The 20580-nt window shown below is 40.3% G+C and overlaps 1 protein-coding gene and 1 long non-coding RNA gene across 7 annotated transcripts in view; both read right to left on the bottom strand.

The window, feature by feature from the left end:
- The window catches only part of BTBD7 (BTB domain containing 7), an 80880-nt gene that overhangs the window by 10758 nt on the left and 49542 nt on the right, over positions 1-20580 (bottom strand). For 4 of the 6 annotated variants that reach the window (XM_081830021.1, XM_081830019.1, XM_081830020.1 and 1 more), the window contains 5 exons: positions 12024-12232; positions 10439-10514; positions 6753-6913; positions 2954-3097; positions 1244-1433 (listed from right to left, as the gene is read on the bottom strand). In XM_081830021.1, coding sequence (XP_081686147.1) covers positions 1244-1433; positions 2954-3097; positions 6753-6913; positions 10439-10514; positions 12024-12232 — 780 coding nt within the window. Of the gene's footprint in view, positions 1-1243; positions 1434-2953; positions 3098-6752; positions 6914-10438; positions 10515-11499; positions 11939-12023; positions 12233-19659; positions 19763-20580 lie in introns of those variants that run through there. The other 2 variants (XM_081830022.1, XM_081830023.1) reach the window with 2 other exon arrangements.
- On the bottom strand, positions 8198-10432 carry LOC145723368 (uncharacterized). Its single transcript, XR_014148310.1, has 2 exons — positions 10103-10432; positions 8198-9889 (listed from the first exon to the last, which is right to left on the bottom strand). It is a non-coding gene; the product is annotated as an uncharacterized LOC145723368 (long non-coding RNA).

Genomic DNA, 20580 nt, shown 5'->3' with positions numbered 1-20580 from the left:
TTATTTATTTTTAAAAGATTTTATTTATTTATTTGACAGAGAGAGACACAGCGAGAGAGGGAACACAAGCAGGGGGAGTGGGAGAGGGAGAAGCAGGCTTCCTGCGGAGCAGGGAGCCGGATGTGGGGTTCGATCCCAGGACCTTGGGATCATGACCTGAGCCGAAGGCAGACGCTCAACGACTGAGCCACCCAGGCGCCCCCTGTTGTATACTTTTTAAATAAATGATTGTCAATATTTTGCCCATAGTGGCTAAATGTGATAAGGCCAACAACTGATCAGACATCAGTCCCAGAATAAAATGTATGTGTTCAATTAATAGTTCCTTTATTCTTTTATCTGTCCTTTATTGAAACAGACATTTATAAGCAGAAAACGAACAGTGCCATTTCTAATAATGCTACAGTCTGCTAATGTTTTTGAATCCTGTGGTGGTAATTGGTAAATTGGTAAATTTCTATAAAATTTCTGACCCCCAGATCACTGTGGATTTTACCTCAAAACCTGACACTAGCGTCCTTTGGTTAAAATCAACATTAACTGATGCTCAGAAATTTTTGGACATAACAGTTATATCTCTAACTAAGGTCAAGGAAAAAATTTCCTCAAAGTCATGACAGAAGCCTGCGCTACAACAGAATTCACAGAGCAGATCCTGGGGAGCTGGATGGATCTCTAGGAAACCAACAGTGATTACATTTGGGAGACATGTCTAGACTCGAAGATACAAGTTTATAACTCTCCTCAGAGTCTTATGTGAGCATGCTTTATGGTGATGAAAAATCTGAATTCCTTTGAACTAGTGGTTCTCAACAGCAAGCGATTTTGCCCCACAGAGCACATTTAGCAATGTCTAGAAACATAAAAAAATGTTTTCAAAAGGTTGTCACAAAGGAGTGCGTGTGTGCGGTGCACATGCGTGTGTGCACATGCTATTGGCATCTAGTGGGTATAGGCCCAGGATGCTGCTGAACACCCTTCGGTGCACAGTACAGCCCCTTCAACAAGGAATTGTGTCAAGACCACCAAGGTTGGGAAACCCAGGGCTAACCGGAAAACCTGTACACACTGGAAAATAAAATATGAAACAAAAAAACCTAGCTTATTAAGTACTATTTCTTTAACGAGAACAATGCATAATGGGTACTGGAAAGTGGAGAGAATGAGCACATACAAAAAGGCTACAAAAATGATCAGATTATTCATTTAAATATAAATGCCCGACAGAAGGCTACCATCTCACCTGGAATTTCATTGGCTACGACTGAAGGAGGGCTTGACTGGTGACTGCTGATCTGCTGGTGGCTCATCATGTGACAGCACTGTGGCACGGCGGTGTTGACCATGTAAAGTGTGTCTGGCACGTTGGACATTCTAACCATTCGCAAACGCACAAGATCTGTTTGCTCCACCATCATCTCATCCAGCACTGACTGAAATAATGATTCAGTATTAAGAGAATCTGTCAACTCATCTCTGTAAATCACGTTTGGAGAAAGATTATAGCCTTCATCATATAAAAAAGGAATTTATTGTTTTCAGTGCATGAAGCTTAAAATTAACAGTGAAAGGAGAAAGAACCCCTAAGAATCTTTCTGTATCATCTTGGAAAAGAAATAATTATCTTCTGATTGTTTGCTTTTAATTAAAGTATTCAAAATTTGAATGTATAAAATTAGTCAGAAGGAAATTATACCTAAAGTTACTATAAAAACAATCTATACATGAGCTAAATATCAGATCCAACAACAAATGCTCAAAATACAAAATACTGAAGACTGATTTTAAATTCAACAGACCTACATATAAACCCAATTGTTAATTTAGTTTCAGATGAATCTCAACAAACTACAGAGTGGCCAAAACGATGTATAAACCCTTCCACATTTCCTGGGGGCAATTATCTCTTTAAGTGTGGGTTCAGCCATCAGGGAACAGGGAAGTCCCAGGAGGACTATCTGATTAGCTCCCGCTGCCCCATTCTGAGACAGAGCAGAATGCAGGATCATTTATTACAGACCTTTTCTTTTATCACCAGACACAACCTTTGGTAAAGGCCTCTGCTACTTGCGTGCTGTTAAGCAATGAACTTATTTCCGAAAAACCAGATCCAACCATTTTACTTTTTTCCTATTTTAGATTATTTAAAGTGCCAACCACTCAATAAGAGGTAGATTATTGACCTACTCAATAAAATTAACTTCTCACAAATCCTTTCGCATATCTTAAGCTAGGAGCTCTGACAATCAAAATGAGAAAAAAAAATTAAGGTAACTTAATTCTATACCGAAACACAATGTTTTGCTTGTTAATTTGTTTCACAAAGCTTAATTAAGGGTGATTTCTGACTTTCAAAGAGTGTCAGTCAGTTCCTCAAAAGGCCATCCCAAAGTTCTAAAGGCCAAATACAGCTAATAAACATCACAGTATTCCATTTTCACATTACCATATTTTCTTGGAATTCTTCATATTATAATACACAATTTACTTAATAAGCCTGAAATTTTATCTTAGCTTTGTGCACTTATTCTCAAACTAAACATAATTTCCAACAGTCAGCCATTACAGAAACACATTATAAGAAACCATGTCATTTCTTTAGTTTAAGAAAGACAAAATGTGTGCAATTTTCTTTCAGAACATTTTTCCCATCTTGAAGATCACAAAATACTATCATTTCAGTAAAATTTATTTTTTTCCAAATTAACAATTTGCAACACAACTAAGATGAGAAAAATGTAAAATGCAATTCAACATGACCTAAGTTATAAAAATACGCTTGATAATTAAACATTTCAGAAAACTATTCCCGTGAATAGCTGAACTAGAGTTTACTTTCATTTTCCCTATTACTGGATATTTAGGCGATTTCTAAATGTTTACAGTACCACAATGAGTATCTTTGCGCTAGTTCATAAAATGTACTCTAATATCTTAAAATGATTTTCATTACCTTCGCTTCCTCCACATAGGGAGAGAATAGTCGAGGACGAACATATATTCCAGCATTTTTTTGCCGTAACCAGGCATTTGATTTTCCACCTTCTGTTGTAGGAAGCATATCTGATGGAGGAGTACTAATCAAGCCTCTTTTCATCTTGAAAAAAAATTATTTTTAGATGAACTATAAAGATTTGTGTAGACCTAGAATACCACTAAGATAAAAAATAATTACACCCTAAATCATGAAAATTTAGGAATATATGTGAAATTTCAAAATACTCCAAATGTTTAAGAATATTTAAAGGATTCAGCAATAAAAAGGTACTATAATGTACCACTTTTCTCTATACAGAGGAATGATGCTTTTATTTTTTATTTTTATTTTTTTAAAGTTTTTATTTATTTATTTGACAGAGAGAGACACAGCGAGAGAGGGGACACAAGCAGGGGGAGTGGGAGAGGGAGCAGCAGGCTTCCTACCAAGCAGGGACCCTGATGTGGGGCTCGATCCCAGGACCCTGGGATCATGACCTGAGCCAAAGGCAGACACTTAATGACTGAGCCACCCAGGTGCCCCCGGAATGACGCTTTTATTTATTTATTTTTTTAAAGATTTTATTTATTTATTTATTTGAGAGAGAGAGAGAAAGAAACAGCATAAGAGGGGAGAGGGTCAGAGGGAGAAGGAGGCTCCCCGCTGATCTGGGAGCCCAATGTGGGACTTGATCCCAGGACTCCGGGATCATGACCTGAGCGGAAAGCAGTTGCTCAACCAACTGAGCCACCATTTTAAAATGATGCTTTTAAAACAAGAGCTATAGTAATTAAAAATACAATGAGCTGGATTAGCTTTCAGAACTTTTAATAAAAACCAATTTCTATTTTTTTTCCCTTACTCATTTAGAAACGGATTCCATCCCCACCCCATCCACCTCAAGACAAAGCAAGAACATCTTCTTGGGCCTATATCTAGAGTACAAGGATGCAGGCAGTCTGCCTGGTGGTTCGGGACAGGAGCTCTAGGGGAGGCAGACTGGACACAGATCCCTAAGTCCCCATTTAATAGCCATGTGAGCATGGACATGTCCTTTCATAAGGGCTCCCAGATGGCCCTGGAGACAGGGCTCTGCATGACTAACTAAATGTGGTGGCCTTGTTTCCTCGTCTATGCTAGGAGAAAATGAATCAAGTACCTATAGCTCATTAAGGTGGCTGTGAGGATTAATGATGGTAATACAGGTAATGCACTCAGCACAGTGCTCAGCACACACTAAGAGTGTTTTATGCTTAACAGCTATTATTAGCAAACTTTCACTGGGGACTTCTGGGCAAGCACGGAATTAAGAAGAGAGATATGTAATTTTTCTAAGTCTACTAAACCAAAGTTCTAAATTATCTTTCTAAACCAAAATCAAGGCTCACAAACCTTGGTTTGTGTCCCAGGTTTTTGTTTTAAAGACTTATTAGAGAGAGAGAGATCTCATGCGCGTGTGCACAAGCGGGGGGAGGCAGAGGGAGAGGGAGAAGAGACTCCCCGTTGAGCAGGGAGCCTGAAGCGGGGCTCCATCCTAGGACGCTGGGATCATGACTTGAGCTGAAGGCAGACGCTTAATGGACTGAGCCACCTAGACGCCCCTGTGTCCCAGGTTTTTTTAAAAAAGATTTTATTTATTTATTTGAGAGAGATCGATAGCGAGAGAGAGCACGAGTGGGGGGAAGGGTACGGGCAGAAGGAGTAGACTCCCCATTGAGCAGGGAGCCCAACACAAGGCTCAATCCCAGGACCCCAGGATCATAATCTGAGCCGAAGGCAGATGCTTAACTGACTGAGCCACCCAGGTGTCCCCCAGGTTTTAAACAAAACCAAGTACTGTAAAAAAACAAACAAAACCAGAACCACACATTGTTTTGTGTCAAATATTACTCTTGTTAAATATAATAAATGTCTATTTGCTGCATTAGTTAAAATTGTTTTTAAGATTTTATTTGAGAGAGAGAGAGAGAGAGATTATGAGCAGGGGGGAGGGGTAGAGGGAGAAGCAGACTCCCAGCTGAGCAGGGAGCCCAATGTGGAACTCGATCCCAGGACCCTGGGATCATGACCTGAGCTGAAGGCAGATGCTTAACCCACTAAGCCACCCAGGAGCCCAGTTAAAATTGTTTTTAACTAATAAAATACAGCATTATACAGCACTAGATAGTATTTAGAAAACAGAGAAAAACTCATAACTCTAATCTACTCCAACTGTAATAATACTTACATATTTCCTGCCAGTCTTTTTTTTTTTTTTAAAAGGTTATCAATTTTTTTTTCTTTTTAAGATTTTATTTATTTGCAAGAGAGACAATGAGAGACAGAGAGCATGAGAGGGAGGAGGGTCAGAGGGAGAAGCAGACTCCCTGCTGAGCAGGGAGCCCGATGCGGGACTCGATCCCGGGACTCCAGGATCATGAGCTGAGCCGAAGGCAGTCGCTTAACCGACTGAGCCACCCAGGCGCCCGAAGGTTTAACTTTACACGAACTCCCCCAGCACACCAGCTAATCTAGCACCACAATGATTCACTGATATCTGATAGATTATTATATGTTTAATTGTTAAATATTAATGAGGATCTTTTTCTGGGCTATTTTGTCTTTTCTGTTTTGCTAGCATCTCAAGTTAGAGGGTTTTTTTTTCGGTTTCTGTTTTTGTTTTTTAAAGTAAGCTCTAGGCCCAACATGGGGCTTGAACTCATGACCCTGAGATCAAGAGTTGCATGCTTTACCAACTGAGCCAGACAGGCACCCCTAAAAATATATTTTAAATTCTGGAAGAGTTAGCCCTCCTTCATTATGTGCTCTTTAGAGAACTTAAAAAAAATTCTTATCAAACAAACAAATGAACATTGGCAGGGGGGAGGGAGGAAAACCAAGAAACAGAATCTTAACTACAGAGGACAAACGGATGGTTACCAGAAGGGAGGTGGGGGGGGGGATGGGTGAAATAGGTGATGGGGATTAAGAAATGCACTTGTGGTGATGACCACTGGGTGTTGTATGTAAGTGAAGAATCATGAAATTCCTCACCTGAAATGAGTATTACACTGTATGTTAACTAACTAGAATTTCAACAAAAACTTCAAAAGAAAATAAACAAATAAATAAAACACTTGTATGCAATGAAACAAAATTCTTATCAGTTTTTTCCAGATGACTTATGTTCCTGAGCAGTTGAAAACACTATCATGATGTCTGTAAGCATTGCATTAAAGTTATAAACCAACATGTGAAGAAGTAATATTTATAATATTTATTTTTCATATCCATTAATTCAAGCAATTCTGTTAGTTAAAAATTTCACTTTAAAAAAACTATGTAAGTAATATGACCAGCTCCATTACTTTTTAACTGAAATACGATCATAAGATTCAGTCATCCTTTTCACATTGAACCAATCTCCTTCTCTTCTCCCTGATTTATTGCTGTGTAAAAGTCTCCAGAAGTAATCTCTACCCTTTCCTTTGTGAGTAAGATCTACTTGATCTACACTGATAAATGGCTAAAGTACCTCCCCCTAGCCTATCTTCTTGCAAAAGTCAGACTGCTATACCCACTCAACTCTCATTCACCAAACATTTGTGCCAGTGGCCAACACGGGGGACACAATATGGTACAAAACACACGTCTGTCTCTGTCCTCAAGGACTTTACAGTTTCACCATACTCTATTAGTAGAAATTAAGTACAATGATTAAAAAAAAAAAAGATAAACCTGTACATTTTGGTGCATTTTCTTTTCATGAAAGAGATAAATGAAGAAAGGAACTTACCGCATCACTTAGGACTTCACTGTTTATAGGTAAGATGTGTTCAATTCGCACAAACGGTAGGAGAGAAGAAAGGATCTCTCTAAGCTCTTCAATGTCTAGGTCTCGTCTTTTTACGCCTCTTCTGTTCACACTATGGGCAGTGCCACTCAGTAAGTTTGGCTCTATGAGACAGAAAATGACAAGTCTCCAACCAAATCCAAATTTTCAAACTTTTTTTCTCCAGTACATTTTCGGTAACATGCTTTATACTTAAGTGCATCTGCTCTAAAAAGGATTATAAATCATTTTTGTGTCTTAAGTTTACTTAATAGAGATGTTCTTTGACAAAGACAAAGCATGATATCAACAGGATAGCTTCTTTTGATTGTTCTGCATTAAAAAATAAAGAATTCTTTTCCACATACTAACTCAAAGGAGAAAAGATGACAATCTATTAAAATCTAGTTTGACCAAGGGCTTTTTCTTAAGCTTTCTCACTGCTGTGACCAGTCTTTACTACAATTAAGGGCATTATAGGGCAAGTGGCATTTCTGGTCACTGTGGGTTATCAGTATACTCACTAGGCTACCATGTTTACCAGCAACTTAACAAGATATTAATTACCTGGTATCTAAAGCAGCAAAACTCAATGTGCACTGTATTTAACTTTGATTTTTATGATAGTCTCCTAAATTTCCATAATACGGGAATGTTACTGCATAAAAGTGAACACTTTAATCTCTCACATGCCATATATTCCCACTGTCCAGGGCAGAGAGTAAAGGTTTTCTTCATTAGGGATCAATGAAAGGAGAAGATCTGAAGTACATATAAGCTTTTAACACTGAGTGGAAAAGAGAAATTACTAAAATTTTGGGAATCTTTAATCATGTCTATAATCTAGGGGCTATATTTTTTTTTCTTAAAAAAAATATCTTTAAATTTCCAATTATAAGTGCTGTATTTTTTGCCAACAGGTATTTCCCCTAAATCACGTGATAGACACATGGATAGAGAGATAAGAAATAATTGTTTTTTGAGAAGCTAAGCTTTTTCTGGCATCGTTCAAGATAAAATTGTTGCAAGATGTGGAAAAGGGTTTTCTTCCTTGCCTTGCTATGATTTGGCTTCATCCTTATACAAAGCACGCTTTTCAAAAAAAAAAAGTTTGTTTTTATTTTTTTAAGATTTTATTTATTTACTTGACAGACAGAGACACAGCGAGAGAAGGAACACAGCAAGGGGAGTGGGAGAGGGAGAAGCAGGCTTCCCGATGAGCAGGGAGCCCGATGTGGGGCTCGATCCCAGGACCCTGGGATCATGACCTGAGCCGAAGGCAGACGCTTAACCAACTGAGCCACCCAGGTGCCCCACCCCGCAAATTTTTCCCTTAAAGTAGTGGCATCCTGTTTTCAAATGATATCTTACATAAAACTCCCAAATATGTAACAGGTAATGGCAGAATCTTTTTATTTTTTTAAGTGTTTTTTTTTTTTTTTCTTCTTTATTCATTTGAGACAGAGAGATACAGAGAGACAGAGCATGAGCAGGGGGAGGTGCAGAGGGAGAGAGAGAAACAGGCTCTCCGCTGAGCAGGGAGCTGGATATGGGACTCGATCCCAGGACCCTGGGATCACGACCTGAGCTGAAGGCAGAGGCTTAACCACCTGAGCCACCTAGGCACCCGGCAGAATCTTATATATGAAGGTGACTGAAAGGTGCAGCCTGGCGTGCTTAGGTTCCTTCTCATCCCTGTGCAAGAGCCTTCCATTCTAACCCCATTGGAAAACTACTATTTTAAGGGAAATCTTACCAAGGATGCTCATTATCAGCCCAAAATAAATATGACATTTCATCATTACCAACCTTACATCAATGAACAAGCCTATGGCCTATAATGATTATGTAGCATTATATACAATTAATTCTTGTTGTTTGGAGTAGCCCTATTCTATAAAGTCAGTGTAAACAATCAGCAAATACTGAATCATTGCTTCTAAGGGAAACACAGGGTTAGGTTCCTGTGAGCCTCTGGTGCCAACAATTTTATCAGCCGATGAAGACATAACCTTGTTTTATGTGTGTTTCTGTTTAAAGACACCTTATTACTATATATTGTTGATTCATGAACACTGCACTCATAGCCAAAAGCACTGTCACTCATGCCTGAATGAAGTCTCTATAAGGGACATCACAGCCTTCCTGTGCTTGGAAACATCATACAGCACTAAAAGTTACAATGGGAGGCCAGTTTGATCAGTAAGATCACCAAAAAACCCCCATAAAATATGAAAAACATGCACTTGAATAGACTGAAAAGGACACTTGTTTGCAGTATGAGAACTGATATAAGAAGCCAGAGTGTCACCCTGCTCCACCTGAAGCTGGGAACATGTACATGAGGGGACTCAAATTTTTTGTCACTCTGAGCATGTCTGCACTTCACCATGAAAGTGCCGTGGGTACTGATTTTGGGGGTTAGAAGTAAATTTTAGCACGTAGGTGAATTTGCAAATACAGAATCTGCAAATAAGGATAGATGGTATACTGGCCTTTCAGAAAGTCCCAAATTAATAGGAGTGGCTTTAATATTAAAAACAATTCACATCTGAGAACTGCTAAAAGGCTTTTTTTGTCGGCCATAGAGAAATAAATTAGTAGGAGAAATTAAAGGTTTTGAAAGGCAGGTGTAGCTTGACATTTTTATGTATTTTGAAATGTGACAAAAACTGTAAATGCACTAAAAATTTATCATTGACTTGAACACTTTAAATAGGTGAGCTTCATGGTATGTAAAATATATCTAAGAAAGCCATCAAAATATGACATGAAAGGGAAATCTGTATTTAATTTTACTAATTAAAATGTTCTGAATAAATGTTTTGCTTTGGGCTTGCTATATAGAGGAATACAACATTCTATAAAGGGAGGAGCATGCATACGATGCTTCCACCTCTTCTGCACTATCCCCAGTTGGAAGCCATCAAAAGCACTATTTTGCCTTTACCTTCCACAAAATTGAAAAATAAACAAATACGCTTTTTATGGGGGGGATAGCCATATTTTTTAATTGAGGTAAAATTCACATAACATAAACCTCACTATTTTAACCATTTTAAAATGTACATTTCAGTGTCTTTTAGTATATTTAAAATGTTCTACACATGTCACCACTATCTAATTCCTTTTTTTTTTTTAAAGATTTTATTTATTTATTTGACAGAGACACAGTGAGAGAGGGAACACAAGCAGGGGAAGTGGGAGAGGGAGAAGCAGGCCTCCCGCTGAGCAGGGAGCCCGATGCGGGGCTCGATCCCAGGATCCCGTGATCATGACCTGAGCCAAAGGCAGACGCCCAACGACTGAGCCACCCAGGCGCCCCACCACTATCTAATTCCTAAACATTTCCATCAACAATATGCTTTAAATGAAAATCATTAAATGAAAAATTTCATTCTAATACTTTTATAAATCAGTAAACATATATTATTAAGCACATAGATAACATTAAAAGTACCCTTTTAAAGTTGTAAAATAAAATTTTCTGGCGTATTTATTTCTACCAAAGTATACCCTTCTCCACTAAAGGATTTTACAGATTGTGAAAATTTCTATTTTCACCAGGCAATAGTGGCTATTGTCAAGACTGACGCACAGCATGCCTCCGGATAAAAAACTTACAGTATAAGCTAATCTTGTGAGCTTACCTCTGTCAGCTATTCTTTTCATCAACTGATGCTCACCCCATTTAATCAGATATTTAAGGATATCTTGTTCACTTGCCTAGAATAAAAAATGGTTTACATTTATTTTAGTGAAATTAGACAAATGGCGAATTTCATTAATGACTTTTCCTAGGTCATAATGTACACACAGGGTGCAAGTTAACACCTTTCCCTCTCTACTGGCTGTTTGAAAAGTTCCACTAAAGCTGCAGTCCACCAGCCGCAAATGCATGACCGCTTTGCATGTGTCCAGTAACCTATCTCTTGGCTCCAACTAAATTTTTTATTCTTGTTTTCATCTTTGTTTTTTCTTTATCCTATTCTCTTCATCTATTTTAAACTTATTTTATTCTACTATATGGTCTCTATACAGCTGCCTTAAATTCTTCTTGGGACAAGGGAGAGTAAATAGATCAAAGTAAAAGTATACAGATACCTGGTGATTACTATCTTCTGCAGGGAACAGAAAACCCAGGTACAGCAACTTGTTTTGGCAGAGAGACTACACTCTGCACAATGTATGCTACTGACTGGTGAAGGGCCCTTCCAGCAGTCTGTGAAATGGCAAGGTGCCCCTCTTTCTTTGTTCTTTACTGAAAATCTTAGAGCAAATCTAGGCTGCTCTCCAAGGTTTTTACTTTCTAAATAGAAATGCAAAGCTTTCTAAAGACAATAATCTGAGAGAACTGACAAATCCTAACCTCCATAATGCACGCAGTCTGGATCAGGACAATGAAACGAGGTTAATGAATAGAGATCCTAAATAAATCAAATCCAATTACGACAACATTTGTACTGCAATCAAAGCACAGATGCTAAGTGGATTATTAACTCTTCACTGAATCTCTCACTGGGATGGAAACATTTTATTATTTTCCTAGTACAAATATAAAGAAATAGGTAATGGCTCAATGGATTTATGTTTTTGTAACATTAAAACTATTGTATAGTTTTCAGCATAAAATTCATACAACCAATTCCAAAAAAATTAAACTTGAACATATGTTACTTGAAAGTATTTTTTGCAATATTTTAAATCTATTGTTAGTTTAAATTACCAAATTAGACTGACATATAACTCAATGACAGAAGAATTTGCTAAAAACTACTTCTGATTACAAATAAGTAGTTGAAAACATTATTATATTTTGGTAAGACACATACACTGAGTTTTCATAAGCATCTGAGTAGATCAGAAATTGAATACTACTCGTAACTTTGTGCTGCTTAAGCTACTGTCTACAGTCTATCTGATACTCCACCAAAACCAAGAAATTGTTATAGTGAATTAATGGAAGCCAAGAAAATCACTGTTGGGATATGCTTCTGACCTTGCCTACTGCCTCAACCCCTTTGGTGCAGTTGGCTGGGACCGGGGCTTGTTCACAATGTTGAGTCATAGCAGCAGGTGCATGAAAGGCCAGAGAGCCAGGCTTTTCCTGTACAAATTTGAAGAGGGCATCCCTGGGTAGGCTGATCTCTCTAGATGGGAGAATAATAGAGTGTAGATGGATTTCCTGGTGCACACATGGATGACAATGAGTTTGAGAGGTGTATAAATGATTACCTGTAGGTAGTCAGACTGGATAGCAGTGAGCAGATGGTCTTTGCTGAGTTCATAAAAAACATCCGAAGTCATGACCTGGGAAAATTCCTCACAGAGGAAATGTAAAGCTTGTCGGTGCACCCACTTAGAGCCATATGGATGAGAGCTCCACTTGAGGATGGCAATTAAGGTATCTAATGAAATGCTCTCAGCAATGATATCCTCACAGCCTAAAAGAGAAGGCAAATACTTCTTAAGATTAGTCATAAATAGTACTTAGGGAACATTAGCATGTTAGACACTACTTAAAAGTAGCAATAGTAAAAAAGAACAAGGAGATAAATAAAATTTCGTGGAAATCACCAAGACTTGGTGGGATGGGTTAACAATAGGTAACAACAGACTATGACATCTATAGGAAACCTGCTGTTTAGCAGAGACAGATCCATAGAAAGAGGCAGAGAATCTTCACAATTGTATAAGAAAGTAGGTATCTGTGCAAATCCAACAATTTGAGTAAGACACTAGTGGAGAGCCCTGGACTGCAAGGGAGAAAAGAGAAGGTAGAAAGGACACAGTTGTGGGAACTGGCCAGTCAGAGAAAGGCCAAAGCTGGGAAACACAGTTCATGACACACTGGATGACATGATCATAACCGGCTGAACAGATGGGTGAAAATGAAGGTGAAATAGAACCAGGAAATTTAGAAAGTTCTGTATCTCAGTGAAAGAAAATCAACTGCACAGAAGAGGACGGGAGAGCTACCTTAACCACAACCTATGTAACAGTGACACCTGGGCACCTGAGCTGAACAGATGCAAACCATGACATGGCTGCTGTAGGGCTGAAGCAAGCTCAGGCTTTTAAGATTCAAGCACAGAGTCCTGTGTCGCACTGCTGTCCTGTGGGGTGCTGTGTTCTGCTCTGGGGCCTGTGTTTTAGATGGGGCACTGACAAAATGCCAGGATTCTCAGAGGAGGGCAAAAGAACAGGAGAGAGTTTGAGGCCTGTCACAGGAGAAAAGCTCCGAGCAACCAAGATTACTTGGCTTATGTAAGAGAAACCTGAGGGGAGACAAAGGCGCTATGTTTAAATGTCTGACAGACCTTCTTGAGGCAGAGGAGAAATGACTGACTTCCCTGTTGTTCCAAGGGCAGGTCCTGGATGTTAAATGGATGTTGAAAGAAGGGGGATTTTGCCTCAATATTAAGAAATTTCTAATAATTAGATTTGCTCTCCTCTTGTCCCTCAAAAAAAAGGATCCTAGAAAAATACAGGAGCGAAGCCTGGCTCATCACATAAGGGATAGGGTACCAAGAACCCCTATGCTGGATACGGAGCTGACGTCAGATAGCATCCAAGCTGCTTCCACCACAAAGATAAAATCACTTTTAGAAAAGTGGTAATAGAGTATCCATGTGACAGTAATTTAATCTAAACATTAAAGATTAATTTACTTAATCTCAACATTAACCTGAGATCCTGATAAGGAACAGAGACCACCACAATGGAATCTGCGTGTAAACAACACCCAAAGAAGTGAATATGCACTGATGAGGAGTGAGAAAAATGGAAAACTGTAAACCGCTCTCATGATTTTATGGTGAGCTTTGCATGCCAGGGGCCAGAGGAAGACCTGTGTCATTCTGCTGCTTGCAAGCAGGCCCTGGACTAGAGGTGAGAGAATGAGTCAATCTGACAGGAGAGGCAATCTGATAGAGGTGTTTGGGCACGAAGCAGGGGAAGTTAGAGAAAAAGTGGTTATTCAAAAGGATGTTTCACAATCCTACGAAACCAGGATACTGGCAGAGGGAAAGGAGAATTAATTACAACATCATATATATATATATATATATATTTTTTTTTTTTTTTAAGATTTTATTTATTTAAGAGAGAGAGAGCATGAGAAGGGGGAGGGTCAGAGAGAGAAGCAGACTCCCTGCCGAGCAGGGAGCCTGATGCGGGACTCGATCCTGGGTCTCCAGGATCATGACCTGAGCCGAAGGCAGTTGCTTAACCAACTGAGCCACCCAGGCACCCAACAACATCATATATTTAAACTCCTGAGAAGTTTTCAAAGAAGTGAGACGTGATAGGAAAATGTGGGCTTTGCAATCAAGACAGACTGGACTTGAAATCCCACCTTGGCCACTTAGAAGCAAAATCATTTTGAACAAATCCTTAGCCTCTTTGAGCTTGAAATGTTCTCATTTGTAAAACTGGATTTATACTCCTAACTCAGGGTTGTTATGAGATATAAATGAGACTGTACCCTTGACACTCTTCATTTGTTCAAACATTCTGCAGTACCTACTTACCAAGCGGTGTGAATACAACACTCTTTTTACCATGCCCTTTCTTGGGTGGTATCATCTAACCCCCAAGGCCTTAACTCCCAAAGCATCCTCATGACTTTTTTTTTTTTTTTAAGATCTTATTTATTTATTTGACAGAGAGAGACACAGCGAGAGAGGGAACACAAGCAGGGGGAGTGGGAGAGGGAGAAGCAGGCTTCCGGCGGAGCAGGGAGCCTGACGCGTGGGGCTCGATCCCAGGACCCTGGAGATCATGACCCAAGCCGAAGGCAGACGCTTAATGACTGAGCCACCCAGGCGCCCCCCTCATGACTTTCAAGTCTATATACAGTTCCAGGGTGCCTGGTTGGCTTAGTCAGAAGAGCATGTGACTCTTGATCTTGGGTTATGAGTTCGAGCCTCACCTGGGGTATAGAAGATTACTTAAATAAATTTAAACAAAAATGTCTACATACAGGGTGCCTGGGTGGCTCAGTCGTTAAGCGTCTGCCTTCGGCTCAGGCCATGATTCCAGGGTCCTGGGATCGAGCCCCACATTGGGCTCCCTGCTCCGCGGGAAGCCTGCTTCTCCCTCTCCCTATCCCCCTGCTTGTGTTCCCTCTCTCGCTGTCTCTGTCAAATAAATAAATAAAATCTTAAAAAAAAAAAAAAAAAGTCTACATACAGTTCCAACCCAGAGCTCTCTCCTGACTCCCAGACTCATTCCTTCAACTTCCCACTGGAGAATTCCACAGGGATATTCTGCAGACCTCTTAAAGGCAAATCAATTCATTTTCCTCTGGGAAATCTAGTACACCATCCCCCCCCCACACACACACCGGCCTCCTTAATCCTTGCTTTAGAGAGAGATACCTCTTCCTCCCAAAGCCAGAAATCTTAGTCCTAATAGGGATTCTTTCTCCTGAAGGCCACATCCAATCACCATCAAATGCTGTTCATTCTATTCTTGTTTTAAATACATCCCCTCCACTGAATCTCTACCACCTCCCCATTTCAGAATCTGACACTTTCTAAACCCTGCATCACTGAAATAGCCTCAAAAAGTTCCCATCTTTCTCCCTTCCAATCTGTTCTCCATACTGTTGCCAGATGATCTTTTAAAATGTAAATCAGATTATATATGTAACAAATTATTCAATAGCTTGCAAATAACTTCAAGATAAAATCCAAACTACATATTCTTGACGGTCTGGCCATTGCCAACTTCTCCAGCCCCATTCCTGTTCATATTCTACACTGCATTCATTATAGCATTTCCTAGAGTTCCACCAAACTCTCACCTCCAGGTCTTTGCATACGTTGTTCCATTTTTCTGAAATGCTCTTAATTCTCCTTCTTAACTCATCCACATTTTTTAGACTTAGCTTAGACGCTGCCTCTTTCAAAACCCCACATTGATCTACCCTACCCTACCCCAAGCCTAGGTCAGGTGTTCCTCCTACCTAAAAATGCTGCCCTAGTTCTCTCTATATAATAGCACTAAATTCTCATACTATCGTGTATTTCTTAAATATCAGTCTGAATCCTCTACCAGACTGAGAGCTCCTTTGGGGTAGAGGCCCCACCTTATGTCATTCTACAATGTCTGACATTTAGTAGCTAATCAATTAAAAGCAAACATAATAGCTAATACTTTCGAAACTTATTATGTGCCAAGTCTGTACCTGACTTAGAATATTTAATTTCAGCACTCCTATTCAAAGAAGGTGGTATGATTATTCCCATTTTGCAGATGAGAAAACTAAGATTCACAAAGATTAATGAGCTTGCTCAAAGTCTTACCGCTAGGGAGAAGACAAGCTGTATTTAACTAAACACAGCCTTCCCCTCCCGCCAGAAAATCTTCCCCTTTTTTATGCCTCTAAACTTAGGTCTTACATGAATCAACGCTCATCAGAACTTCACTTATAACCACTCCTCTTATGAACAGGAAAGCACCTTATAAATATACCAAACATGGTGATATTAACTCACAAATGTGAAAGGAAGGCAATTAGGCAAAAAATCAGAATGCTGAAAGTATATTTTAAGAAGAGATTTATCTAATATTGTCAAATGTAATATTTTCATATTACAGTAAAGGATTTCAATTAGTGGTAATTCGCCTTTTGTCAAGGTTATTGATAATGGAATGAAAATGTAAACACAGCAACAAGGCTGAAGGGGTGCTGGCAGGGAAAGGCCAGCAAGCAAAATGCAAAAAGGCTTCATACAATGCCATTTCCTTGGTAAATTCTGGACCAGTCTTGTTGGTCCAAAAACATTACCAGCACATTATCGAAGATGGTTGGATTCCGGCTGACAAAGTGATACTAGGCCAAACCCCATAAGACCAATGTATAAAGGTCCACTTATGTGCAGTGTAGGTGTTTACTTCTAGTGAGCAGAATGCCATGTTCATAAACTATCTTGGGTCAAGAAATAGTTGTGTTTGCTTCTTTTTAAATTTATAATCTGTCATGGATCAATACTTTAGTAGAAACCAGTAAAAACACTGCTTGAATATTGTGACGATGTCAAACTGCCAGGAAGTTTCTAAATGCTTACTCTCAATAACCGTACTTCCCTCACTACAGACACGCTTTGAGGAGCACTGCTGTCTAGAATCCCTTCCCTTCCCCTGTGCCAGTTTCAGGGTATATGATGGTCAAATTGGTTTCATCCCATTTGCTACTAATTAACTCTCAGAAGGAACTCTTTTTTCCTCTTCTGTTTCCCTATAGAGTTTATGGACTCTGTTTCCTAACTAGAGATAAAATGATATCCTTTTCTTTAAAGACGACTAAGTTCATAAACAGAATGACTATCTTTTTAATTTTTATTCTGTATTTATTTTTTTTAAGTAGGCTCCATGCCCAGGGTGTAGCCCAACGCGGGGCCCGAACTCATGACCCTGAGATCAAGACCTGAGCTGAGACCAAGAGTCAGATGTTTAACACCTGACTGGGTCACCCAGGTGCCCCTCCTTTATCTTTTTTAAACTAGAAATATAGAGTGTAAGAGTATTATTCAAATATGGCAGATTATTGTACATATTTACCAACACCAGCCCTCTGATACCACCCCACCCATGGGCAGAGTATACATCCCCACCCCAAGACTTTGGGACTGGCCATGAGATCTGCTTTGACCAATGAAATGTTAGTGGATATGAAGTGACAAAAAGCTTCAAAAGCACTTTTTGGGAACTGGGCTTGCCCTCTTGCCTTCTGCCATTGCCATGGTAAGAACATACTGTGGCTAGCTTGTTGATCCTACGGGGAGAATGAGCAGCAGCAGGAACAGAGCCACCCGGCCCTGCTAAACCACAGTGGCAATCAGAACGACCCCAGCTGCTGCAAACTTCAATCTGTAATTTTACTGGGGGACCTGGAAATTTGTGAGAAATACATGTTCATGTCATATGCCACTGAGATGGAAATCTGGTTGTTACACAGCAATGGTTGACTAATACACTGTTTACCTTTTTTGGATGAACTCAAAAGCCTCTATCAATTTCCTTGTAACAGAAAAACTCATCTGTAGCCAAGACCTGGAATGGCTCATAGGTGCCAGGCATTCTGCTCAGGCAGCAGACTTCCAGTGATGCGGTTGTGAGGCTGGCAGATGAAATATGAAGTTAACTTCTTAGGATTTTTTTTCCTGAAAACTGCATTTTACAGACCCCTTGCTTACTTGATTAATCCCTTCTTCTATTCTTTTTTACCAGAATATTTTCTTTCTGGTATGTAATATTGGCAAAAATGCCTTTTTAAAAATTTGAGATACAAAGAAGTAAAACAAATTGACATTTAGTAATACAAATGATTGTTCCTGCTGCATGCTGAACAGGAACACTTTCTGTTTTTATTATCAACATTTCCCCCCTCTTCATGCTCCTGTGATAACTATAAAATAAGCTTCAGTGTGGACAGATTTCCTGAAAACACGGTCAGGATCTGTCTTTATTGCCACTCTCACACTTGTACCACCAGCACCAGTGGGAAACCTTTTCACTGGCTCATGTCCGTCAGAAAAGGTAAAAGCAACGTCTAGATTCAGTTTCATATTGGGGCTGAGGTGGGAAAAGGAAGAACACAGGCAAGGGGAAAGAAGCGGAGAACCAGTGGAGGGCGATCACAGCTCGCTATGCAGCACAGACGGAATAGTAAGTTCAGAGGAAGGCTGGCCTTAGAGCAGGCACGGTGCCTCTTCAGCGGCATCAGTTAGAAACAGAAGTAAGACTTCAAATGCAAATAGGCTTGAGAAAAAAGTTGCTTCAGTTCTTTCCAACTAACCTGTATGGAACGGATTCCAGTTCCCAAGGAAAGGCATCATGAAATGAGAGGGAAGTGTGGGCAGTCGAAAGCGCGTATGGGGCTTTGAATTCTGGCAGTTACATCACTACCTCTTGACTCTCGCCCTTAGCGCCCCGTGCCAGATCAAAGCACACCCGTGATTCTCATTTCCTCACAGGGAGGATGAAATAATCCCATCAGAGTTCTGAGGATTATGTTAAATAACATCAGGGAGCCAGTGTGTTCATCAACATTACCCTTTTTCTAGGCTAGAAATCTTAAATCAGCTATGCCGACTCCACCTCCTTTGACATACATATAGAACTAATCGATGTGTCCTGATTCTTCCTTCAAGATGCTCTTTGATTAGCCTATTTTCCATTCCCAGGAATGCGACCTCTGTCTGAATCCTTCATACCTCACATATCAAATACTGAAAAGCTTCCTGCTGTCTCCCTCCCTCCGTCTTCTAATCCATACTGAGCACACCACGAGAAAGGTTTTCCACCATTGTCCCTGCATCTTCTCTATTTTATTTTATTTTTAAAGATTTATTTATTTATTTATTTGACAGAGAGAGCAGGAACACAAGCAGGGGGAGTGGGAGAGGGAGAAGCAGGCTTCCCCCCGAGCAGGGAGCCCGATGCGGGACTCGATCCTGGGACCCTGAAATCATGACCTGAGCCAAAGGCAGACACTTAACAACTGATCCACCCAGGGGCCCCTGCATCTTCTCTATTTTAAACAGGCAACCAGAATTCCAGAGCCAAAGCAGAAAATGATAGTTAGACATGTAAGGGTTCGAAGAAGTCAGTCTGTGCTGCAGCGTTTTTAACTGCCAGTCCTTGGACTCTGCAACTTGTGAGAGCTGGTTGGATAAATACTCCTCTCCGCTCCGCCTCAGGAGGACCAGTCTGAAGACCCAACAGAGCTCCTCAGAGGGTCCTGGCAGGGTTGAAACCCTGGCGCCTCCAGTGGCAACTAGCCCAACACCGCTCTTCTGCTTTCCTTCCTCCCCTAGCTCACTCTTCCCGGGCTTGCGCGCCTGTTCAGGGGATTACTTACCAAATAAGCCACCTGCAAGCAAGCCTTTGTTTTAGGCTGCCTCAGCACAGGTTGTGGGGGGATGGGATGAGACACCCATACAACGAGAGGAAGAGAAGTGGCCCTAGAAAACAAGATTCTCCAGTGAGATTCTGGAACTAGGTCACTCACTGAAGAAATGACAAAAAGGACCCTGGTTCCTAATGGTAAGTGGGGTGGTGGTGACTCCTGCATGCAGCAGCATGAAAATACTATGGTTTTTCTCTAAGTGAAGTACTAGTTTAGTAGTAGAGGTGGCACCTGAATGGAATGGGAACATTAGGAACCAGGAGGACCTAAAATTGGCTGGCTTTAGCTAACTGCTTTCCAAGTCATGAAAAAAGGAAACAACAGGCTCAGGTTAGCCACCCCTCAGTCTACGCATTCCGTCAGTCAGAAGACTTTCAGGTCGGTGTTTTAAAAAAATCCTTATTTCCTGCAGCTGCAGAACTGCCAAAACTCAAGCTCCAGATTTAATTTTAAAGATATGAGACCTCAAAGACTTGAATGCAAAGCCTCAACAAATCTTCTATGATCAAATCTGGGTCCAAATAGAAATAGCTGGTGTCAGAAATCTGGAATGGGGCTATTCGGGTGGATGAGCGAGGAATGTCAAACCCCAAGATTTGTCTGAACTTTCTGGGTTGGGAGACACAGCTCTCCTAACTCCCTGTAGAGGACAGCAGCCTCCTCCTGCCAGGAGACCCTGCAGGTGCCTGCAAAAACAATGTTTGTCCTCTTTAAGACCTGCCTCTGCCTCTGCTCACTAGCTCCAAACCAATAATGAGGAGCTAATCACTCATGATCACAGTCTGAGCAAGAAAATACAGTTTCTGTTCTTGCGGGGGGCAGGGGAGGGAGGAGAATGTACACATCCAAGAACTGCAAGACCTGGCGATACTG

This window comes from Leptonychotes weddellii, chromosome 9 (assembly GCF_054177405.1).
Source record: "Leptonychotes weddellii isolate Sample4059 chromosome 9, ASM5417740v2, whole genome shotgun sequence".
In the NCBI taxonomy this organism is placed as follows: Eukaryota; Metazoa; Chordata; class Mammalia; order Carnivora; family Phocidae; genus Leptonychotes; species Leptonychotes weddellii.
The sequence above is the reverse complement of the archived record's forward strand: the minus strand, read 5'-3'. Positions and strand labels throughout refer to the sequence as shown.